At 45.4% G+C, this 26483-nt stretch overlaps 1 protein-coding gene across 2 annotated transcripts; it reads right to left on the reverse strand.

Annotated features, from left to right (window-relative positions):
• Positions 1-12960: 12960 nt before the first annotated feature.
• LOC115578540 (microfibril-associated glycoprotein 4-like) lies at positions 12961-15791 on the reverse strand. 2 transcript variants are annotated; one of them, XM_030411548.1, is made up of 7 exons: positions 15732-15791; positions 15336-15392; positions 15024-15173; positions 14705-14743; positions 14472-14568; positions 13991-14158; positions 12961-13688 (listed from the first exon to the last, which is right to left on the reverse strand). In XM_030411548.1, exons 2-7 carry the CDS (start codon positions 15339-15341, stop codon positions 13435-13437), a joined length of 714 nt encoding a protein of 237 aa, XP_030267408.1. In that variant the 5' UTR covers positions 15342-15392; positions 15732-15791; the 3' UTR covers positions 12961-13434. The 2 variants fall into 2 exon arrangements, with proteins under 2 accessions (XP_030267408.1, XP_030267417.1); XM_030411557.1 differs by having other exon boundaries at positions 15718-15789.
• Between the last annotated feature and the right edge of the window lie 10692 nt (positions 15792-26483).

Genomic DNA, 26483 nt, shown 5'->3' on the forward strand with positions numbered 1-26483 from the left:
CACACTTGGACCTGTGGTACCTCTCCTTCACACACTTGGACCTGTGGTACCTCTCCTTCACACTTGGACCTGTGGTACCTCTCCTTCACACACTTGGACCTGTGGTACCTCTCCTTCACACTTGGACCTGTGGTACCTCTCCTTCACACACTTGGACCTGTGGTACATCTCCTTCACACACTTGGACCTGTGGTACCTCTCCTTCACACACTTGGACCTGTGGTACCTCTCCTTCACACACTTGGACCTGTGGTACCTCTCCTTCACACACTTGGACCTGTAGTACCTCTCCTTCACACACTTGGACCTGTGGTACCTCTCCTTCACACACCTGGACCTGCGGTACCTCTCCTTCACACACTTGGACCTGCGGTACCTCTCCTTCACACACTTGGACCTGCGGTACCTCTCCTTCACACACTTGGACCTGCGGTACCTCTCCTTCACACACTTGGACCTGTGGTACCTCTCCTTCACACAGTTGGACCTGTGGTACCTCTCCTTCACACACCTGGACCTGTAGTACCTTTCCTTCACACACTTGGACCTGTGGTACCTCTCCTTCACACACTTGGACCTGCGGTACCTCTCCTTCACACACTTGGACCTGTAGTACCTTTCCTTCACACACTTGGACCTGTGGTACCTCTCCTTCACACACTTGGACCTGTAGTACCTTTCCTTCACACACTTGGACCTGTAGTACCTTTCCTTCACACACTTGGACCTGCGGTACCTCTCCTTCACACACATGGACCTGTAGTACCTCTCCTTCACACACTTGGACCTGCGTTACCTCTCCTTCACACACTTGGACCTGTGATACCTCTCCTTCACACTTGGACCTGTAGTACCTCTCCTTCACACACTTGGACCTGTGGTACCTCTCCTTCACACACATGGACCTGTAGTACCTCTCCTTCACACACTTGGACCTGCGTTACCTCTCCTTCACACACTTGGACCTGTGGTACCTCTCCTTCACACACTGGGACCTGTGGTACCTCTCCTTCACACTTGGACCTGCGGTACCTCTCCTTCACACACTTGGACCTGTGGTACCTCTCCTTCACACACTTGGACCTGTAGTACCTCTCCTTCACACACTTGGACCTGTGGTACCTCTCCTTCACACACTTGGACCTGCAGTACCTCTCCTTCACACACTTGGACCTGCGGTACCTCTCCTTCACACACCTTGGACCTGCGGTACCTCTCCTTCACACACTTGACCTGCGGTACCTCTCCTTCACACACTTGGACCTGCGGTACCTCTCCTTCACACACTTGGACCTGCTGGTACCTCTCCTTCACACACCTTGGACCCTGCGGTACCTCTCCTTCACACACCTGGACCTGCGGTACCTCTCCTTCACACACTTGACCTGCGGTACCTCTCCTTCAACACACTTGGACCTGCGGTACCCTCTCCTTCACACACCTGGACCCTGCGGTACCTCTCCGTCACACCTGGTACCTGCGGTACCTCTCCTCACACACTTGGACCTGCGTACCTCTCCTTCACACACTTGGACCTGTGGTACCTCTCCTTCACACACTTGGACCTGCGGTACCTCTCCTTCACACACTTGGACCTGCGGTACCTCCCTTCACACCTGGGACCTGCCGGTACCTCTCCTTCACACACTTGGACCTGCTGGTACCTCTCCTTCACACACTTGGACCGGTGGTACCTCTCCTTCACACAATTGGGACCTGCGGTACCTCTCCTTCACACACTTGGACCTGTAGTACCTCTCCTTCACACTTGGACCTGCGTACCCTCTCCTTCACACACTTGGACCTGTGGTACCTCTCCTTCACACACTTGGACCTGTAGTACCTCTCCTTCACACACTGGGACCTGTGTACCTCTCCTTCACACACTTGGACCTGTAGTACCTCTCCTTCACACACTTGGACCTGTGGGTACCTCTCCTTCACACACTTGGACCTCGTTACCTCTCCTTCACACACTTGGACTGTGTGTACCTCTCCTTCACACACCTGGACCTGTAGTACCGTTCCTTCACCACTTGGACCTGTGGTACCTCTCCTTCACACACTTGGACCTGCGGTACCTCTCCTTCACACACTTGGACCTGTAGTACCTTTCCTTCACACACTTGGACCTGTGGTACCTCTCCTTCACACACTTGGACCTGTAGTACCTTTCCTTCACACACTTGGACCTGTAGTACCTCTCCTTCACACACTTGGACCTGTAGTACCTCTCCTTCACACACTTGGACCTGCGGTACCTCTCCTTCACACACTTGGACCTGTAGTACCTCTCCTTCACACACTTGGACCTGCGGTACCTCTCCTTCACACACTTGGACCTGTAGTACCTCTCCTTCACACTTGGACCTGCGGTACCTCTCCTTCACACACTTGGACCTGTGGTACCTCTCCTTCACACACTTGGACCTGTAGTACCTTTCCTTCACACACTTGGACCTGCGGTACCTCTCCTTCACACTTGGACCTGCGGTACCTCTCCTTCACACACTTGGACCTGCGGTACCGCTCCTTCACACACTTGGACCTGTGGTACCTCTCCTTCACACACTTGGACCTGTGGTACCGCTCCTTCACACACTTGGACCTGTGGTACCTCTCCTTCACACACCTGGACCTGCGGTACCGCTCCTTCACACACTTGGACCTGTGGTACCTCTCCTTCACACACTTGGACCTGTGGTACCGCTCCTTCACACACTTGGACCTGTGGTACATCTCCTTCACACACTTGGACCTGTGGTACATCTCCTTCACACACCTGGACCTGAGATACCTCTCCTTCACACAGTTGGACCAGCGAGTCATAGAAAGCTCTTTGGTCTTTCTGGCATTGAGCTGGAGGTGGTTCTGCTGACACCAGTCCTCAAAGTCCTGAATAAGTTCCCTGTAGGCTCTGTCGTCCCCGTCCCTGATGAGGCCGACGATAGCAGAGTCGTCAGATAACTTCTGTAGATGTCTTGCAGTGATTGGTGGTAGAAGTCTGCAGTGTTCAGGGAGAAAAGAAAGGGGCCAGGACTGTTCCCTGTGGGCCACCGTACTGCATATTATTGTGTCCAACACAGTCCAGAGTCCTCACATACTGTGGATGTGAGGGGTTGGTCCATCCCTGTGAGCTCCAGCTTATCCCCCAGAAGTGCAGGCTGAATGGTGTTGAATGCACTGGAGAAATCAAAGATCATAATCCTCACAGAGTTTCCAGGCTACTCCAGGTGAGACAGTACACAGTAATATTCTGCATGTAAGTAGTCTAGGAAGTGCTTAGTTCAGCAGTATGTGAATCTTGGACTACTTGTGGTAACAATGGGCCTCATTCACCAATATCTTCTTAAGAATCTTCTTAGATTCTTTCTTAAGATGTTCTTAAGAGGTTCCTTAAGAAAACCCACGTCAGATTCACCAACTCGTTCGTAAGCCTCAGAATTGTTCGCAGCTGTGCTCTTACATTGATGAAAGCCGCAGGAGCAATATATATGCCATTGTTTTGCGGGCCTTGGATGGAGAAATGCCACGTATAAATAGGGTGGGGGGGTTACTAATTGATGGCATGTTTCCAATTTACTTGATTTATCTTAAATCATTGGCACATTTTATTTATTTTAGAATTTAAATTCTTTGTAAATTACCAAAAATATGACATAAATAAATAAATGAATAAATATGACAGAATTATCACTGTAATATTTCATTTTATTGAACTACACAAGAGAAGAAAACACAACCATGCCAACATTTCGGCACTGAAATGTGAGTAAGAGTACTCCTGAGTGTTCGTAGGATTTGTTCTTGCCTAAGAAAAAATCCTAGATAAGAAAAAATTCATGAATGCCACAATCTTCGTAAAATCTTCGTAAGTGGGACTTAAGAACAAATTTGTTCGTAAGAACGGTTCATGAATGAGGCCCAATGTTTTTCTCTTTGTTTTTTTCTCACATCATCTTTATGTACATGGCACACAGCAACACTGTTGAGGCGGGTTTGACTCATGGTGCTGAGTAGCCATGTTTTCAGCCTCTGGAGGCCACCGTCGTTTGCAGTGTCCAGTAGTTGTCCACTCGCCGTCCCCACAGCTCCAGTTCAGCCAGCTCGAGGACAGTTGTTAATCTCCCGACATGTAGCTTCCTTTTTCTCCGCAGTCGTTGGCTCTTCTTCTGTCTCATCATTGGGCCACAGTTGCTCTCTGAAGACGTTTGTGTTCCACTCATTTTAACTTCAGGGCTTATTTTTTTGGCTATAACAACTGAAACAGGTTTGTGTGAAGCACAGCAAGAGGAACAGGCAGATGTTATTAAAGGGTTTTTCAAAATAAAACAACTTTCAGAGTGTGATCATCAATATAACTGAAATAAAATAACTTCTTCTCTGCAGCCCAGCTAAACGACCTAAGGACCGGTGTGCTGTCTATTCGATATTGTACAAGAGTGAATGTTGCCAACCTCGACTCTGTCAAAGACTCCAAACCCTTATCTCTGATAATCATTAATTATCATTGATAGCCACATTTAACCCCAAACTCCTTATTAATGTTAATGTTAATTAACAACTTCTACCCCCTTTTCGTTATAAGAAAGAATAAAATGGTACTTGAAATGACCATGAATCATTTGTTCAACCAAGAATAAATGTTAAATTTAAATTAAAACTTAAAAAACAAGAACCAAAACTTAACTGGACGTTGCTTTTTGTTCTGGCTCAGGTTGTTTATGGAGGTGCAGTCATGGTTAAACGTAGTGCAGGAGTCATTTTGGAGATTGAGGACATTACAGCACACAGGAGACTCTGGAAGTGATCCTGCGCTGTGAGTTCCTCCGAGGCCTCTGAGGCTGACACGAAGGAAGATGAGGAGGTAGAAACAGAACAGCTGGACCTACACACTATGCCGGCGCCCAAATCAGTGACCCGACATCCTGCAGCATATTGTGGCCTCGACAAACCTGCAGGGGAGATGCTCAATCCCAGACTGGTGAGATTTGGACGAGGAGGAACTGCAGGCTCACGTGGGGCGGCTCATTTTGGCCGGGTTAACCCTAACCCAGCCTGTGGATCTATGTCAATATACTGGCCTTTAAAGGGTTAAAATCCCCAAAATATTATTAATATTTGATATGTATATTTCAGCCTGAAGTAGTTTTAAAAGATTCTCTCTTTTAAAGTGGAAAAAAATGTTAATATATAACATTTTATAGCAATTTTTGGGAGGTTGACATTTTTTGGCCTTAGGGAGAACAAGTTTTTTTAAGGGTTAACTACATCACTTTTACAGAATTAGCATGTATTTGCAGGTTTTTGACACAAAAGATAAACCTTCTATAAACAAGCGATTGATTATTCTCACGTTGCCGAGAGATGAGTTTGCATTTGTGTTTTTCTCCCTTGTGACACATTTGTCTTCTAGAAAAGACGTGTGTTTAATGTCAGAGGGAACGGTTCAGGTGTTGGAGTGAAAGATAAACACTAAGAAAATGATGCTGTGTAATGAAACTGACACTTTGTGTCCTCCTCATGTCAATATTTGATGTTCTGCCTGAAGTCAAGCGAGCCATCGTTCAGCAGGATGCTGCCCGTTTTGTTATGGTATTTGTGATGACCCCTCCCACTCTGCCTACCTGTTTACCTCTACTTTTTGTTGCAGGTACAGGGAGTGGTTAAGGGGGTAGAGTGGGAGGGCCGTGATGATACCTGCCCATGTGTGTTGGGCTCTCCAGAGGGCACAAAGGACAGCCTTCTGCATAGCTGCATTCTCTCTCAGCAGGCTCCAGACCCACCATTGTTCTTTTGTTTGGTTTGTCACACCAGACAACACACACCACACCATATCTTACACGCATGCACACACTGCGGACATGACTGACTCCTCTCTTACCTACACACTGCATTCATTCATAAATAAGATAATTCAGTTATGTTAAAATAAAACTACTTTTTCATGCTCTGTGTGTGTGTGTGTCCTCCCTCCTTGTTGCCACCTTAGAGACAGGTGGTATCATATTCCATGGGAGAGTTAAGTGGCATCATCACCAGGAGCTGAATTAATGTTCCAGCCGTGCTGTTACATAACAATAATACATTTAACTTCCAGCTCAAAAAGAAAGAGAGGGTGAAGAGATTGCAATAATGAAATTACAATATAACAATAACTACAAATTACTGTGCAAAGTATTACAAAAAAATGACAAAACAATGTATGCCCAACTGTGTCCTCTCACACACCATACTACAGTAGTAGTATGGTGTGTGAGAGGAAGAGATGGAGATGGAGAGAGAGTAAGGTTTGTGTGTGTGTGTGTGTGTGTGTGTGTGTGTGTGTGTGTGTGTGTGTGTGTGTGTGTGTGAGTATGTATCCACAATACATATTCTGGATCTTCATCCTCTTGTCTGAGTCCATCCATGTACATTGTTGTCCATGTGTTTAATTGCACATATGTCTGAGACAGAAAGTCCTGCTTGTTGCTGTAACTTCTCACTGGTCTACATCAGTGATGTGTAGATGTCTGGAACTGCACCTTTAAAATAGACAACAAACTAAATAAATACAAAACATATCAATAGTTTAACAAATGCACTTACTTAACATTTTGTCATATACATTATGATCTACAGTATGTACAAAAGTTCATACTGTATATCATCTTGTTTATGAAAATAAGAATCCTTTTGTTCACTAAAATATCATTAAATGAGCATCATTACCTTGGTTATCAAGCAGGACTTTTCTGGTAGATGTTAATGATGGACTTCTGTCTTCTGTCACAATAACAGCAGGTTACTCAAGTAGTTACAGGAATTCTTCTTGGTCACTATATTCATCTTCTTCTCATGACCAGATGGCACAGTTGAGATCATAGTCGTCATACAAATCTGACCCTTCGTGCTTCGGCCTCATCACTGACGTCATGTTCTATAGTGATGGTTGCAGGGCAGACAGCCTGTCCTGAGACATTGTGGAACACATTTACGTTTTCAGCCGCTTCAGTGTTGAAAAGCTTCTCTCACCTGAAGCTCCAGTGACAGGGAGAATAAGGAGGAGTCTTAGAGCTAAGACGTTCTCCTTATATATATACTCTAGCAATTCAAGTGGTGATGTGATGTGTGGGGGGGGAGGATCTAACAGCCCGCCCTCTGCATCCACATCCTCCACTGCTTGCTCCAGTTTGGGGCAGCATTCTTCCAGCTTCCCTCCCTGCACCGTGCTTCTCAATAGCTCAGATGAGTAGAGAAACCCATCAAGGTCAAAGACGGCCTGCATGTTTGAGAATCTCTCTCTTTAATTTACCTGGGCTGTGTCAACAAGGTGGAGGAACAACTCTCTTTTGAAGAGCTCCTCTGCAGTGGACAAAGTCTCATCTCTCCTCTCATAATCAAACTGCCTTTTTGTCTTTCTCTGTGGGACCTCAGGCCAGCTCATCTCCACCTCCATCTTCTCTGCTATTTCCCTGGCATCTGTTTTTGCAGAGTTAAAACCATGCTCTCGAAATCCCTCCAGATAGTCTGACACTGCCATGAATTCTCTCCTTACAGTCTCAATTGACACACTGGGGCTCTGCAGGATTTTACTGACTCTGTTAATGTGGTACACATTGTCCGAAACAAAGGTACTCGCCATGAATGGTCATTTCTTCATTTCCCCCCTGATGCTTCCAGGGCTGGAGGCACATTCCGGATCCTTTTTCTCACTAGCATACTCCTTCAGAGCTTTCAACACGTCAACAATTTCAGGAAGCTGGCTTCACAGACTTCACAGCGTCCACCTGACACTCCCATCGTGTTGTGGACAAGGCCTTGACTGAGAAATCGTTTAAGTGTTTTTGAAGAATTGTCCAGCGATGGACAGAGCCACTAAAAAAATTACAAAGTATTTGCAATGTCCCAAAGTCTCAGTCTCATTCTCATGTTCTCGTCCGCTTATCCGTGAGGGTCGCCGGGATGTTACTGCATTTTATCCCCCTCTTTCAAGGGGTCGCAGGGGTTACTGGAGCCAATCCCAGTTTCTCTATGGGCGAAGTCAGGGTACACCCTGGATGAGTAGCCAGCTCATCGCAGGGCTGTTGCTGATGGCAGAGGCTGAAACACAAGGTGCACATCAGGAGCAATTTTGGGGTTCAGTATCAGTACAATGTCCCAAAGAAATTGTAGACGACTTGGCAGCATCCCCAGCCGCCAGGTTTAAGGTGTGACTGCCACATGGAACACACAGTGCTTTGGGGTTGAGTTCTCGGACTCTTGCCTGGACCGCCTGCCTTTTCCCTTGCGTATTGCTGCCGTTATCATAGGATCGGCCACAGCAGTCAGAGAGATCCGAGCCCAGTGTTTCCAGATGTCCTAGAAACAGGGCAAGAAGACCTGTGCCAGTGGTGTCCTCTGCCACAAGAAATCCCAAAAAAGTGCTCATGGATGGACATTCCCTTTGTGAGCTCACAGTTCACAATCCCCAACACCACTGACCAGGACCAGCTCTAGCCCATTTAGTGCCCGAGGCAAGATGACTTAGTATTGTTCAGTAATGTGACTGCAGCTGTAACATGCAATTACATAACTCACCTGCTTCAAGCTGACTTTCAGAGGTGGGTGGTGTGGTCATTCTGCTTCATTTAATGAATTAATTAATATGATTTGATATAAAGTAGGTGCTGTACAAATAAACTTTATTCCATTTGCCTAAAACCTAAATTTGCTGTAATTGCTAACAAGCTTGTACCATTTAGTCACAACAACAACAACAACATAGCAGTGTGTAAGAGACCACAAACAACTGGCTAAACTTGCATGCTTCAGAGAGTGGTGTGGATGTTGTATCAGAGGTTTCCTCTCCAGCAGCTGTTAGGGGTGTCTGGAAATGTTTTTTGAGGGCATCTAGGGAGAAACAGAGCAGATGCAATTATTAATGTAAAAGCAAAAACAACTACAGCAGACAGAATAGGACAAACAACTGTTGCAGCTTGCAGCAGTTATTTGTATAAGTGGTGTGTTGAACATAACATTTTTAATTAACTTATGATAAAAGATTTACTACCATTTAATAATAAACAACACAGAGTACAACGTGCACCGGTGGCGCATCCGGTCGGGTTGGCCTCTACTTTGGTTCATGATTCATTTATCCTTCTTAGTAGCTATCAGCGTCATCGTCTAGCAAGTTAAGCCAGCGTTTCTTTATTTCAACCTAGCTAGCAAGCCAATACCAATGAAATGTCTTCACGCAAAATGGCATTTAAAAAAAGATGACATGATGTGAGATCCTGTCTCACCTGATCAATCGCTGTGCCACTTCAAAGTCGATTATTCAGTGTGTGCCAGGTATCCGTGTTTGTGACGTGGTGGGCGGACCTCTCATGTAGCTTAAGGTGACCCTGAAGATTTTCCGATTATTAAAGCCATTGGAACTCAGCTGCGCATTTCCATCCGCAAAAAGCCAAATCACAGAGTGGTGTTCATCTGTGGAGATTATCTGGATCAACAGTAGTGTTGTCACGATACCAAAATTATGACTTTGGTATGATACCTGCCTAAAATATCTGGATACCGATGATGAAACGATACAACAGCGGAAAACTAGAACATCATCAAAAGTAATGGAATACAATATCAGATGACAGAATGTGGAACTTAAAATTATTTATTTGTTTTTATTAATTAAAACACTTCAAAAGTCAAAATAAAAATATATATTTTTGTCAAAGCTGCTGAGCTTTAAAGCTGCTGTATGTGTGTAAGTGTCTTCTTGTTTTGGTCGTTTGTCTTGTTTGTTAAACAAATTAACAGCACATTAAATTTAATACAATTTTATTCAGCTTAAAAATAATGAACATAAATGACATTAACTGTCAGTCTGGCAATTCATAAATTAAGATAATACTTTATTCGTCCCACAAAGGGGAAATTTTCAATTTGCATTTCATGTTGATAAAGTTCAAATCCTGGATTATTATCCTGCAAACTACATGAGTGCACTAAAGTACAACACAATGACCCAGACCTGGTGGAGGTCTGTGCTCTAATCACACCATTTTATAATAATATAAATTACAATATATATCATTATGTACATGTTATGATTATATTACTAGTACTGATTGATAGATCATTTATAAGTGGTGTTGTTGATCAGCATACTTGTGAACTCCAGCACATGTTCTGGTAAAGTTGATGTTACCAGTGTGAACGTTGTGTTTGCATACAGAGATGTGGAACCACATCGGACTGTTAAACAGTTAGCTTCACCCCTGACTGCCTCCTGCAGCTCTGATGGTGGAAACAGTTCACCTGACTTCCATCCAGGAGATATTTAACGTTATCTATCGCTGACCTGCAGCTCTTTGAACTCTTTGAACGAGTCCGCATGTCTGTCAGCTGAAAGTGGCATGAGTGCTCCTGCCGACCGTCCTAGGCTTGTTGAAGAAGCAGACGCACGGAGCCGACAATAAGGGCAAGCCCACGGACTCCACAAAGCCCGTCTGTAAACGATGCTTTAAATCCATAATGACCAAGAGAGCCAACACGTCTGTCTCGCTCTGTGACTGTCTGTCACCGTGAAGCCACGCCCACTCTGTCTGCAGGCAGTGAGGAAGCAGAGAGAAGCTGCACACAGACACGCCACCCCACTGTCGCACAAAGTTCATAAAGTACTGATACTAATAAAACGTGAAAAAGTATTGTTTTTAACTGGGTACCGCGGTACCTTTCTAGTATCGGTTTACGGTGCAACACTAATCAACAGAACCTGGAAGGATCGGAACCCAGTTCAATGATCCCACAGAGGAACCAGAGAGATGCTAACTGCAGCTAGCTACAGACAGACATCATCATGCTGCTCTCTGTAGTCTGGGCTGATCAATAACCATCACCTCAGGTATGTGACTGTCAGGCTCTGCCTTTTAAAGGGACATTTTAAATGTAATTCCCTCTTTGCCCAGTAGGTGGTGTGGCAGTAATCACAGAGCAGGTGTGTCACACTGTTTGACTGTCAGTGTTTGTTTTCTCTCCAGTTGTGAGTTAATCTAGTGGATCTCTGTCTACATCTGCTGGAGCTGATGGGGAATACAAACATACACTCAGTGGATCTGAAGATGAGAGGTTGTGAATTCCCCTCAGTGGTTTGTAGGTGTTTTATTCTGTCAGGTGATGCCATTATACTGAGGTCCAGCCAGCCGTGGTTCACGCTTTGCTTGGTCAAATCAACCGCAAAATTTACAGTAATCGCAATGAAACCGCTCTGAATTTGGGTCAGACTGCAGTCTCCCTCTCAGACCTGTGAAACATACGATACTTTTACAGTAATTATTCTCGGTAATGAACTGAAGGTATCATGAACAGGGGCGTAGCAAGCTCTTCAAAAGTGTGGGGGATGGATGAGGTTTGTGGGGGGAGAATATTAATGGCTGTGTGTTCTGTTGTTATATGTTTTTATTTGAATTAATTTACACAAACTCATCAACTTTGCCAACTCAGAATGCTCAAAAGATTGGTTACAGTTACATAAAATGGTCGATGAATGTGACATTAAACAAAAAAACTGACCAATGAACATGTGACCAACTCCCTTTCATTCAAAGAACCAAAAGTGTTCTTTCTGCCCTCCTCACAGGAGACAAGCTGTTCAGCCACCTGTTTTCTGTTTACCAGTCCAGCTTGTCTTTATGTACACGGGACACAGCATCACTGTTGAGGCGGGTTTGGGTCGCTGTGCTCCGTAGCCATGTTTTCTTCATGCTTTTATTTTAGGTACTTCCAGTGATAGGAAGTGTGAATTTGCATATTAACTAAATATTTTGTTTCACCTGTGACATTTTAATGTAACATTTAGAATTAACATTTGACATTTAGATTTAGATTTAGATTTAACATTTAGAATTAACATTTGACATTTAGATTTAGCATTGACATTATATTTTTACAAGAGAAGTAAATATTAGCTACAAAGTTCATGAATATTGCTGTAAATCTGGTCAAAAGTAACATTTTAAAATTCATATATGTTTTTAAAACATGGTTTGTTGCTAAATGTGGCAAAAAGTGTATTTTAGCATGTGCAACTTTACAATCTGCGCCCCATACTGGGAGACATAACAAATAACACATCTGAGCACATGAAGACATCAGATCACATCAGCTTGATGCTCAGCTTCTTATTTATTGACATCATACAGCAGGTTATGATTCACATTAAGGTTTAACCCTCCACCAAATATCAACACAGTGCAGAGATGAACACACCGTGAGACTCAACATAGATCTTTATCCATTAACTGCAGACGGGCTGACGGTCCTGCTGGCTCACATGGAGCAGCAGTCCAGCTGAAGGAGTCACTGCTGCAGGTCAGTTCATCAGTTCAGCCTGAAGTCCTGACACGTTGCTGATGTATGTTAATATTTTGGATGTTACATATTTGTGCGTTGAGCCTGATTTCATCAATGTTGTGCTGATCACAGGCCTGTAACGATGGAAGTTCACAGACCACCAGCTCCCTCATAAGCTCCTATGTTCACTTTGAGCCCACATTTCTGAAGGAACGCAGACAGCACCAGTTTTCTAATTATTCACTCTAAAAATATTAAATCTACATCCTGCTGCTAACTGCTGCTGCTGCTGCTGCTGCTGCTGCTAACTGCTGCTGCTAACTGCTGCTGCTGCTGCTAACTCCTGCTGCTGCTAACTGCTGCTACTACTGCTGCTGCTGATGCTGCTAACTGCTGCTGCTGCTGCTGCTGCTAACTGCTGCTAACTCCTGCTGCTGCTGCTAACTGCTGCTGCTAACTGCTGCTGCTGCTGCTGCTAACTGCTGCTAACTGCTGCTGCTGCTGCTGCTGCTGCTGCTGCTGCTGCTAACTGCTGCTAACTGCTGCTACTGCTAACTGCTGCTGCTAACTGCTGCTAACTGCTGCTGCTGCTGCTGCTGCTGCTGCTGCTAACTGCTGCTAACTGCTGCTGCTGCTAACTGCTGCTGCTGCTGCTGCTAACTGCTGCTGCTGCTAACTGCTGCTAACTGCTGCTGCGAGACACCACAGATGTTCACTAACATGAGTTGGTGTACTGCTGGACTGTGCTGGGAACCAGTTTCAGGAAAACACGGCCCGTTAAGAGATTACATGCTTAATGATAGAAAGAGAAAGAAATCACTGAAGAGGTCAGCTGATGATATTCTGCTGTACGATGGTCCTGGAGATCTAGTGCACAGGACGGATCTCCATCCTGCTGCTAACTGCTGCTAACTGCTGCTGCTAACTGCTGCTAACAGCTGCTGCTGCGAGACACCACAGATGTTCACTAACATGAGTTGGTGTGCTGCTGGACTGTGCTGGGAACCAGTTTCAGGAAAACTCGGCCCGTTAAGAGATTACATGCTTAATGATAGAAAGAGAAAGAAATCACTGAAGAGGTCAGCTGATGATATTCTGCTGTACGATGGTCCTGGAGATCTAGTGCACAGGACGGATCTTAAACCTGATGCTCTTCAGAGAGTAGTTGTGACCCTTCCACACGGCCCACTCCACTCCAACAGCAGAGAGAGTTTTATCAGCCCCCCAACGATAAACCCCGTTGGGATTTGTGGCGTGACATTTTCCGTACCAGAACGCTCCCAGGAATGATCTGGCACAGTTCCCTCCCCAGACATCCTGGTCTTTGTCGAAGGTGGTGAACTTTCGTCCGTTGTGACGCTTGAGGCCGTCTCCTACAGAAACACATACAAGAACCACAGTGGTGATAGATTTATATAAACTTTAAACATCAGCGTAACTTTAAAAAAACTACGCTGATTCATCAGATGGACTGAAGGACCAGTTGTGATTTAATCATAATTTTTATAATTTTTTATTGATTTAATTTGAATGATTTTGATCAATAAATATTGTCCTGGCTGCACATCGTGTTGTGAATATTTAATCTCATCTGAGCTTCTTGTCGACTCTCTAACATCAACGATGTCTCGTGTTTCTTAAAGAATGATTCACAGCCCGCCATCGACTCACTGACCTGCCCCTCCGTTGATGAATCCAGACACCTTCAGTAAATATCCGTCACATTCTCCTCCGACAGAGAACGAAGTGTAACGAGCAAATACTGATTTCCCCTCAAAGTCCTCCATCTGGACCAGGAGCTCAACTTTACGGCCTTTAGTCAGGTGGTGGATGTTGTCCAGACCTGCAGACACACACACACACACACACACACACACACACACACACACACATACACACACACACACACACACACACACATCAGTCCATAAACAAACTGTGTACAGTTAGAGGAAGAACTGACTGATCTTCAGCTACAGTCTCTGATTTCCTCTACAGTTTAGTGACTTTCACACGGACCGTGATGAGGTCCACTTCAACATTGTTGGGGCGGTTCTGGCTTTTATCTTAGAATTTAAATGTCTTATTTGTGTTACAGTGGTCCTGATCCTGATTTCATGAGGTCACATGATGGTTGGTTTGGTTCCGTCACTCACCGAGCCAGTACTCTCCAGCAGCGCTCCCAAAGCCCCTCTTGTACTGATCCCAGGGCCTGTAGAAGTTCACCGAGCCGTCCATCCTCCTCTGGAACACCTGGAGGGACCAACACACGACACACCTGACAGCTCAGGGTTCAACACAGTTTTACTGGTGTGTGATTTATTGTGATGGGAGCTTCATATTGAAAACCACTCGGCTATGACTGGATGAAGTTCAGTTCAGTACTCACCGTCCAGCCTCCTTTCAGTGAGTCCATGTCACAGTACACCTACACACACACACACACACACACACACACACACACACACACAGTCAGTCGTTAGTGAAGTCACAGCTGTCTGAACTGTATACATGAGGCTGTGTGTGCCACGACGGGCTGATGTCTGATGATTACTGACTGAAAGGACCAGATTAGGATGAAACACTACAGGAAGTATCAGGTCAGACATTTGATGATCCTCTGATCTGACTCAGCGTCCGCCTCAAAAGGAAAACACCTGCTGGTTTACATAAATGTCAACCTGCGACCCCGAGAGGAGGAAGTGTACCTGGACAGCAGACCTGGGTCCATCAGGATAGATGGTGAACACTCCACTGCGTTGTCTCTTGTCCTGATGGATGACACTGCAGTCCCTCGGATACTTTTTAATGCCGCTGGTGAGCGCTGGAGCCAGGAGGAGGACGACGACTGAGAGCAGCTGAACACAGGACATGATGTCATTTGGACCGAGGTTTGAATCGTACACACTGATTGAGCAGTTTGGATTCTAGTTTCAGGTCAGTGTGGTCAAAGTCAGATATCACAAGCCTCTTTACACTGACAGAGCTTTGACATCTGTCAGACATCAGTTCACACTCACCTTCATCGTCAGTTTTTGCTGGAAGTAACACCGGTTGATGTGGATCTGTCTGAGACTCTGCAGACACAAGAAGAATTAAATCAGAGAACAGATACAAGACTGCAGAGAAGCTTCGTCCACGTCACTCCCCATGAAAATACACCCGGTCAGGACAACAGGGAGTGACGGTCGGAGCTTCACCACAACACTGCATCAAAAGTCGGTCCGGCTGGAGCAACGTTCACCATCGTTATCACAGTCACAGTCTGTGTAGCAAATATTACTGCAACGTGACCAAACGTTTACAACCTTCAGCTCAACTTTTTGCTAATCCTGTCATTTTGGGTAGAAGGAAGAATTCCAAAAAGACAAAAGTGAATCTGTCTCCTGGTCGGATGCTCACCTGTCTGAACTCACCTGCAGGTTGAACTGAGGAGGCTTCACCTTCAGAGGAAACAGAGACAAACTGCTGCTTCTCCTTTGGTCTGTCGCAGCCTCACGACTTCACGTCTTATATCTGCAGAAGGCGCCATGACGTCACAACAGGCGGATCTTTGAAAATACACATTCCGTAAATACACAACAACAAGGAATTATGCAGGACTGTATGAACAAATATTTTAATGTCAACACAACCAGGTAGTTTTGAGGCTTTTTTTTCTGTGCCTTGATAAGATCGTGACAGCTGGAGATTATGACAGAAAGAGAGAAAGTGATATTTTTGTGACAACTGTTCCTGGTCATCTTCAAACAGACCAAATTTTGAATCTGAGTTTATTTTTTTCGGTGTATGTGATGTTTAAAATCGTAAATCATTTCATCTGTTAAGTGCTCAGTTTTCCCTGCTACTGATCTATAAAATACATGAAAAGAAAAGTTAACTTATAGAACAAATGAGCTTTTTATTAAAGTTTCAATCATTACATTCTACAAAAGGTTAACACCATCACTTTTACACCACAATTAGCATGTATATGCAGGTTTTTGAAACACAGGTAAAGCTTTTATAAAGAGGCAATTGATTCTTCTCACATTGCTGAGAGATGAGATGAGTGTTTTTCTCCCTTGTGTCATATTTGTCTTCTAGACAAGACGTGTGTTTAATGTCAGAGGGAACAGTTCAGGTGTTGGAGTGAAAGAAAAACTCTAAGAAAATGATGCTGTGTAATGAAACTGTCACTTTGTGTCCTCCTCATGTCAATATTTGATGTTCTGTCTGAAGTCAAGCGAGCCGTCGTTCAGCAGGATGCTGCCCGTTTTGTTATCAGATTCCATGGCAGAGTTAAGTGGCATCGTCACCAGGAACTGAATCCGTGTTCCAGCCAGCTGTTAAATAACAATAATAAGTTTAAGTTCAAGCACAATGTTGTTGTTCGGTATGCTAACGTATTGCTGCCTCATTTAATTTGTGAAGCTCAAGTTAATGATCAGAATCAAACGTTTTGTCAGGATAAACTAACAATCTCTCCAATTACAGGCGCTAAGCCAGAAGTTAGCCGGCTCTGTCGGTGGAAGTCTCTAAGGTGCACAATCTATGTGCTCCACAACACGATAGATTCAGGTCATTTTAGAGTTGGGAAGTCAAAGTTTTTCATCTACAAAGTGCAGCTTTCATAGGAATGAATGTGGCTCTGCCTGCAACACTTCATCTTGTGTCAAGAAAATGATAATGTGTAATGAAACACTCTGTGTCTTCCTCATGTCAATATTTGATGTTCTGTCTGAAGTCAAGCGAGCCGTCGTTCAGCAGGATGCTGCCCGTTATGGATCATATTCCATGGGAGAGTTTAGTGGCATCATCACCAGGAACTGAATTAATGTTCCAGCCGTGCTGTTAATTAACAATAATAAGTTTAATTTTGAGCTCAGTGTTGTTGCTCAGTATGCTAACTTATTCCTGCCTCATTTAATTTGTGAAGCTCAAGTTAATGATCAGAACCAAATGTTTAACTAAACGCTAAACCTAAAATTAGCCAGTTCGTTTGGTGGAAGTCTCGTGCACACAATCAAATTTCTGCTGTACGATGGTCCTGAAGATCAAAGCCCGTCCTGTACTGATCCCAGGGCCTGTAGAAGTTCACCGAGCCGTCCATCCTCCTCTGGAACACCTGGAGGGACGAACACGCGACACGGCAGGTGTCAGCTCAGGGTTCAACAGTTTTATTGGTATGTGATTTATTGTGATGGTCAGACAGAGAGTGTTAATTCTGAAATTCTAACTTTAGATACCTCCTTCACACACTTGGACCTGCGGTACCTCTCCTTCACACACCTGGACCTGCGGTACCTCTCCTTCACGCACTTGGACCTGCGGTACCTCTCCTTCACACTTGGACCTGCGGTACCTCTCCTTCACACTTGGACCTGCGGTACCTCTCCTTCACACTCCTGGACCTGCGGTACCTGGACCTGTGGTACCTCTCCTTCACACACCTGGACCTGCGGTACCTCTCCTTCACACAGCTGGACCTGCGGTACCTCTCCTTCACACTTGGACCTGCGGTACCTCTCCTACACACACCTGGACCTGCGGTACCTCTCCTTCACACAGTGGACCTGCGGTACCTCTCCTTCACACACCTGGACCTGCGGTACCTCTCCTTCACACAGCTGGACCTGCGGTACCTCTCCTTCACACTTGGACCTGCGGTACCTCTCCTTCACACTTGGACCTGCGGTACCTCTCCTTCACACACTTGGACCTGTGGTACCTCTCCTTCACACTTGGACCTGCGGTACCTCTCCTTCACACTACACCTGGACCTGCGGTACCTCTCCTTCACACACCTGGACCTGCGGTACCTCTCCTTCACACAGCTGGACCTGTGGTACCTCTCCTTCACACTTGGACCTGCGGTACCTCTCCTTCACACTTGGACCTGCGGTACCTCTCCTTCACACACTTGGACCTGTGGTACCTCTCCTTCACACACCTGGACCTGCGGTACCTCTCCTTCACACACCTGGACCTGCGGTACCTCTCCTTCACACTTGGACCTGTGGTACCTCTCCTTCACACTTGGACCTGCGGTACCTCTCCTTCACACCTGGACCTGCGGTACCTCTCCTTCACACACCTGGACCTGCGGTACCTCTCCTTCACACACCTGGACCTGCGGTACCTCTCCTTCACACACTTGGACCTGCAGTACCTCTCCTTCACACACCTGGACCTGCGGTACCTCTCCTTCACACTTGGACCTGCGGTACCTCTCCTTCACACTTGGACCTGCGGTACCTCTCCTTCACACACTTGGACCTGTGGTACCTCTCCTTCACACACCTGGACGTGCGGTACCTCTCCTTCACACACCTGGACCTGCGGTACCTCTCCTTCACGCACTTGGACCTGCGGTACCTCTCTTTCACACACCTGGTCCTGCGGTACCTCTCCTTCACACACCTGGACCTGCGGTACCTCTCCTTCACACTTGGACCTGCGGTACCTCTCCTTCAGACTTGGACCTGCGGTACCTCTCCTTCACACACCTGAACCTGCGGTACCTCTCCTTCAGACTTGGACCTGCGGTACCTCTCCTTCACACAGCTGGACCTGCGGTACCTCTCCTTCACACTTGGACCTGCGATACCTCTCCTTCACACTTGGACCTGCGGTACCTCTCCTTCACACACTTGGACCTGTGGTACCTCTCCTTCACACTTGGACCTGCGGTACCTCTCCTTCACACTTGGACCTTCGGTACCTCTCCTTCACACTTGGACCTTCGGTACCTCTCCTTCACACACTTGGACCTGTGACACCTCTCCTTCACACACCTGGACCTGCGGTACCTCTCCTTCACACTTGGACCTGCGGTACCTCTCCTTAACACACCTGGACCTGTGGTACCTCTCCTTCACACTTGGACCTGCGGTACCTCTCCTTCACACTTGGACCTGCGGTACCTCTCCTTCACACACCTGGACCTGTGGTACCTCTCCTTCACACACCTGGACCTGTGACAACTCTCCTTCACACACCTGGACCTGTGGTACCTCTCCTTCACACACCTGGACCTGTGGTACCTCTCCTTCACACACTTAGACCTGTGACACCTCTCCTTGACACACCTGGACCTGTGGTACCTCTCCTTCACACACCTGGACCTGCGGTACCTCTCCTTCACACACCTGGACCTGCGGTACCTCTCCTTCACACACCTGGACCTGCGGTACCTCTCCTTCACACACCTGGACCTGCGGTACCTCTCCTTCACACACCTGGACCTGCGGTACCTCTCCTTCACACACTTGGACCTGTGACACCTCTCCTTCACACACCTGGACCTGTGGTACCTCTCCTTCACACACCTGGACCTGTGGTTCCTCTCCTTCACACACCTGGACCTGTGGTACCTCTCCTTCACACACTTGGACCTGTGGTACCTCTCCTTCACACACTTGGACCTGTGACACCTCTCCTTCACACACCTGGACCTGTGGTACCTCTCCTTCACACTTGGACCTGCGGTACCTCTCCTTCACACACCTGGACCTGTGGTACCTCTCCTTCACACTTAGACCTGCGGTACCTCTCCTTTACCCACTTAGACCTGTGGTACCTCTCCTTCATACACCTGGACCTGTGGTACCTCTCCTTCACACTTGGACCTGTGGTACCTCTCCTTCACACACCTGGACCTGTGGTACCTCTCCTTCACACTTGGACCTGTGGTACCTCTCCTTCACACACCTGGACCTGTGGTACCTCTCCTTCACACTTGGACCTGTGGTACCTCTCCTTCACACACCTGGACCTGTGGTACCTCTCCTTCACACTTGGACCTGCGGTACCTCTCCTTCACACAGTTGGACCTGCGGTTCCTCTCCCACCTCCTGCACTGCATCCAGGTTGGAGCTGGCTGTCTTGATTGGTTCATCAAATCACCTCCTGTCTGCTGCTGAGTTGCTGCTGCTCCAGCAAACTGCTCCATAGACAATAGCTGATGCCACCACAGAGTCATAGAAAGCTCTTTGGTCTTCCCGGCGTTGAGCTGGAGGTGGTTCTGCTGGCACCAGTCCACAAAGTCCTGAATAAGCTCTCTGTAGGCTCTGTCGTCCCAATCCCTGATGAGGCCGACGACAGCTTGTCAGAGAACTTCTGTAGATGTCTGTGAGGTGATTAGTGGTAGAAGTCTGTGGTGCACAGGGAGAACAGGAAAGGGGCCAGGACTGTTCCCTGTGGGCCACCGTACTGCATATTATTGTGTCCAACACAGTCCAGAGTCCTCACATACTGTGGTCGGCTGGTGAGGTAATCCAGGATCCAGGATGTGAGGGGTTGGTCCATCCCCGTGAGCTCCAGCTTATCCCCCAGAAGTGCAGGCTGAATGGTGTTGAACGCACTGGAGAAATCAAAGATCATGATCCTCACAGAGTTTCCAGGCTTCTCCAGGTGAGACAGTACACAGTAATATTATGCATGTAATAGGGCTGGGCGATTAATTGAATTTCAATTTCGATTTCGATTTTGGCTTCCCTCGATCATGAAAACAAGATAATCGTAATAAAACGATCATTCTGCCGCACGCCGTGTCTTGTGTGGTAAATGCAGCGAACCCTTCCATCTCCACCTATGCACTCCGCTCCGCCCCGCCTGAAAAGTTTCGCTCTCAGCCACGCCAGTGCGTATTGCCACTGCGTGTTTTGAAAAAACGTGGAAGAAGACGGTAGAAGATGGCAGAAATGCAGCCTTTGGTCGGGAAGAAAGGTAAAGCGAATTCAGTGGTGTTGAAACACTTCATTTTCGAGGAGTCTGACTCGGAACAAACGAAGATATTGTGCAAGATATGTAACGTGACCGTGTCTGCACCTCAAGGGAACACGACCAATTTATTTAACCATTTAAAGTCCACACACAGAGTAATACATGACCAAGTAGTGAAGGTGAAGTAGTGAAAACTCAAAAATGAAAAGCTCCTCGACTCCTGTCACCGCCACACAGTCCTCAACTAAGGACACACGTTACACTGCCACCTCATATCCATCCAGCTCCCACAGGCATAAAGAAATAACGGATGCATCACATACATGACTGCTAAAGACATGTTCCCTATCAACACCGTTAGCGACCCGGGGTTCAATAAACTGATTAACACATTGGACAAGCGGTATGTGTTACCATCACATCACCATATCAGCAGAATTGCGCTGCCTGCCCTTTATGACGAATGTCGCGGAAAAGTTTACAAGAGAAGTGTTAACAGCATTATATTTAGCCACCACAGCGGACCTCTGGTCGAGCCACACCGCGATAGTGTTTATTTTTTATTTTTACATATTATTTAATTCATTTCATTGATATATTTTTCTGTTATTTATTTGCATTTTTCTTGTTTATCAGGTCAAACTCATCGTGTTAAAAGAAATACCAGAGTTCAAATTTCAATAATTGCTTGTTCTCAAATCAATGAATAATCGTCTTTAATAATCGTGATTACAATATCAATCAAAATAATCGTGATTATGATTTTTGCCATAATCGAGCAGCCCTAAGCATGTAAGTAGTCTAGGAAGTGCTTAGTTCAGCAGTATGTGAATCTTGGACTACTTGTGGTAACAATGTTTTTCTTTGTTTTTTTCTCACATCATCTTTATGTACATGGCACACAGCAACACTGTTGAGGCGGGTTTGACTTATGGTGCTGAGTAGCCATGTTTTCAGCCTCTGAAGGCCACCATCATTTGCAGTCTCCATTAGTTGTCCACTCACCTTCCCCACAGCTCCAGTTCAGCCAGCTCGAGGACAGTTGTTAATCTCCCAACATGTAGCTTCCTTTTTCTCCGCAGTCGTTGGCTCTTCTTCTGTCTCATCATTGGGCCACAGTTGCTCTCTGAAGACGTTTGTTTTCCACTCATTTTAACTTCAGGGCTTATTTTTTGGCTATAACGACTGAAACAGGTTTGTGTGAAGCACAGCAAGAGGAACAGGCAGATGCTATTAAAGGGTTTTCCAAAATAAAACAACTTTCAGAGTGTGATCATCAATATAACTGAAATAAAATAACTTCTTCTCTGCAGCCCAGCCAATCAACCTAAGGATCGGTATGCTGTGTATTTGATATTGTACAAGAGTGAATGTTGCCGACCTCGACTCTGTCAAAGACTCCAAACCCTTCGTCCATCACAGCTGTTATGGCCATTTGATTGTAGTTATTAAGTTAATTATTAATCAGAGTTACAGTTTAGTGTCTTTTTATGAGACTGATCTGGTGAATTAGACTTCTTTAAGGGTGCTGCCCCGAGCTGATGTTGTTATTCATCAATGATTATCCCTGATAATCATTAATTGTTATTGATAGCCATATTCAACCCCAAACTCCTTAATAATGTTAATGTTAATTAACAGCTTCTACCCCTTTTTCATTATTAGAAAGAATAAAATGGTATTTGAAATTATCATGAAACATTTGTTCAACCAAGAAACTCTTGTTTTCATTCTGTTAACTGAATCTAAATGTTAAATCTAAATCAAAATTTTAAATTTACATCTAAGTGATAAATATGAATCGAAATGATAAATTTAAATCTAAATGTTAAATATTAAATCTAAATCTAAATTTTAAATATGAATCTAAATGTTAAATTTAAACATAAAAAAACAAGAACAAAAACTTAACTGGATTTTGCTTTTTGTTCTGGCTCAGGGTGTTTATGGAGGTGCAGCCATGGTTAGAAGTAGTGCAGGAGTCATTTTGGAGATTGAGGACATTACAGCACACAGGACGCTCTGGAAGTGATCCTGCACTGTGAGTGCGAGGAGGCTCGTCATCCTCCTCCGATGCCTCTGAGGCTGACACGAAGGAAGATGAGGAGGTAGAAACAGACCAGCTGGACCTACACACTATGCCGGCGCCTAAATCAGTGACCCGACATCCTGCAGCATATTGTGGCCTCGACAAACCTGCAGGGGAGATGCTCAATCCCAGACTGGTGAGATGTGGACGAGGAGGAACTGCAGGCTCACGTGGGGCTGCTCATTTTGGCCAGGTTAATCTATGTCAATATACTGGCCTTTAAAGGGTTAAAATCCCCAAAATATTATTAATATTTGATATGTATATTTCAGCCTGAAGTAGTTTTAAACGATTCTCTCTTTTAAAGTGGAAAAAAATGTTAATATATAACATTTTTATAGCAGTTTTTTGGAGGGTGACATTTTTTGGCCTTAGGGAGAACAAGTTTTTTTAAGGGTTAACTACATCACTTTTACAGAATTAGCATGTATTTGCAGGTTTTTGACACAAAAGATAAACCTTCTATAAACAAGCGATTGATTATTCTCACGTTGCCGAGAGATGAGTTTGCATTTGTGTTTTTCTCCGTTGTGTCACATTTGTCTTCTAGAAAAGACGTGTGTTTAATGTCAGAGGGAACGGTTCAGGTGTTGGAGTGAAAGATAAACACTAAGAAAATGATACTGTGTAATGAAACTGACACTTTGTGTCCTTTGTCTCCTCATGTCAATATTTGATGTTCTGCCTGAAGTCAAGCGAGCCATCGTTCAGCAGGATGCTGCCCGTTTTGTTATGGTATTTGTGATGACCCCTCCCACTCTGCCTACCTGTTTACCTCTACTTTTTGTTGCAGGTACAGGGAGTGGTTAAGGGGGTAGAGTGGGAGGGCCGTGATGATACCTGCCCATGTGTGTTGGGCTCTCCAGAGGGCACAAAGGACAGCCTTCTGCATAGCTTCACTCTCTCAGCAGGCTCCAGACCCACCATTGTTCTTTTGTTTGGTTTGTCACACCAGACAACACACACCACACCATATCTTACATGCATGCACACACTGCGGACATGACTGACTCCTCTCTTACCTACACACTGCATTCATTAATAAATAAGATAATTCAGTTATGTTAAAATAAAACTACTTTTTCATGCTCTGTGTGTGTGTGTGTCCTCCCTCCTTGTTGCCACCTTAGAGACAGGTGGTATCATATTCCATGGGAGAGTTAAGTGGCATCATCACCAGGAGCTGAATTAATGTTCCAGCCGTGCTGTTACATAACAATAATACATTTAACTTCCAGCTCAAAAAGAAAGAGAGGGTGAAGAGATTGCAATAATGAAATTACAATATAACAATAACTACAAATTACTGTGCAGAGTATTACAAAAAAATGACAAAACAATGTATGCCCAACTGTGTCCTCTCACACACCATACTACAGTAGTAGTATGGTGTGTGAGAGGAAGAGATGGAGATGGAGAGAGAGTAAGGTTTGTGTGTGTGTGTGTGTGTGTGTGTGTGTGTGTGTGTGTGTGTGTGTGTGTGTGTGTGTGTGTGTGTGTGTGAGTATGTATCCACAATACATATTCTGGATCCTCATCCTCTTGTCTGAGTCCATCCATGTACATTGTTGTCCATGTGTTTAATTGCACATATGTCTGAGACAGAAAGTCCTGCTTGTTGCTGTAACTTCTCACTGGTCTACATCAGTGATGTGTAGATGTCTGGAACTGCACCTTTAAAATAGACAACAAACTAAATAAATACAAAACATATCAATAGTTTAACAAATGCACTTACTTAACATTTTGTCATATACATTATGATCTACAGTATGTACAAAAGTTCATACTGTATATCATCTTGTTTATGAAAATAAGAATCCTTTTGTTCACTAAAATATCATTAAATGAGCATCATTACCTTGGTTATCAAGCAGGACTTTTCTGGTAGATGTTAATGATGGACTTCTGTCTTCTGTCACAATAACAGCAGGTTACTCAAGTAGTTACAGGAATTCTTCTTGGTCACTATATTCATCTTCTTCTCATGACCAGGTGGCACAGTTGAGATCATAGTCGTCATACAAATCTGACCCTTCGTGCTTCGGCCTCATCACTGACCTCATGTTCTATAGTGATGGTTGCAGGGCAGACAGCCTGTCCTGAGACATTGTGGAACACATTTACGTTTTCAGCCTCTTCAGTGTTGAAAAGCTTCTCTCACCTGAAGCTCCATTGACAGGGAGAATAAGGAGGAGTCTTAGAGCTAAGACGTTCTCCTTATATATATACTCTAGCAATTCAAGTGGTGATGTGATGTGTGGGGGGGGAGGATCTAACAGCCCGCCCTCTGCATCCACATCCTCCACTGCTTGCTCCAGTTTGGGGCAGCATTCTTCCAGCTTCCCTCCCTGCACTGTGCTTCTCAATAGCTCAGATGAGTAGAGAAACCCATCAAGGTCAAAGACGGCCTGCATGTTTGAGAATCTCTCTCTTTAATTTACCTGGGCTGTGTCAACAAGGTGGAGGAACAACTCTCTTTTGAAGAGCTCCTCTGCAGTGGACAAAGTCTCATCTCTCCTCTCATAATCAAACTGCCTTTTTGTCTTTCTCTGTGGGACCTCAGGCCAGCTCATCTCCACCTCCATCTTCTCTGCTATTTCCCTGGCATCTGTTTTTGCAGAGTTAAAACCATGCTCTCGAAATCCCTCCAGATAGTCTGACACTGCCATGAATTCTCTCCTTACAGTCTCAATTGACACACTGGGGCTCTGCAGGATTTTACTGACTCTGTTAATGTGGTACAACACATTGTCCGAAACAAAGGTACTCGCCATGAATGGTCATTCCTTCATTTCCTCCCTGATGCTTCCAGGGCTGGAGGCACATTCCGGATCCTTCCTCTCACTGCATACTCCTTCAGAGCTTTCAACACGTCAACAATTTCAGGAAGCTGGTAGCATACAGACTTCACAGCGTCCACCTGACACTCCCATCGTGTTGTGGACTAGGCCTTGACTGAGAAATCGTTTAAGTGTTTTTGAAGAATTGTCCAGCGATGAACAGAGCCACTAAACAAATTACAAAGTATTTGCAATGTCCCAAAGTCTCAGTCTCATTCTCATGTTCTTGTCCGCTTATCCGTGAGGGTCGCCGGGATGTTACTGCATTTTATCCCCCTCTTTCAAGGGGTCGCAGGGGTTACTGGAGCCAATCCCAGTTTCTCTATGGGCGAAGTCAGGGTACACCCTGGATGAGTAGCCAGCTCATCGCAGGGCCGTTACTGATGGCAGAGGCTGAAACACAAGGTGCACATCAGGAGCAATTTTGGGGTTCAGTATCAGCACAATGTCCCAAAGAAATTGTAGACGACTTGGCAGCATCCCCAGCCGCCACGTTTCAGGTGTGACTGCCACATGGAACACACAGTGCT

Source organism: Sparus aurata, chromosome 1 (genome assembly GCF_900880675.1).
Source record: "Sparus aurata chromosome 1, fSpaAur1.1, whole genome shotgun sequence".
NCBI classification, from domain to species: domain Eukaryota; kingdom Metazoa; phylum Chordata; class Actinopteri; order Spariformes; family Sparidae; genus Sparus; species Sparus aurata.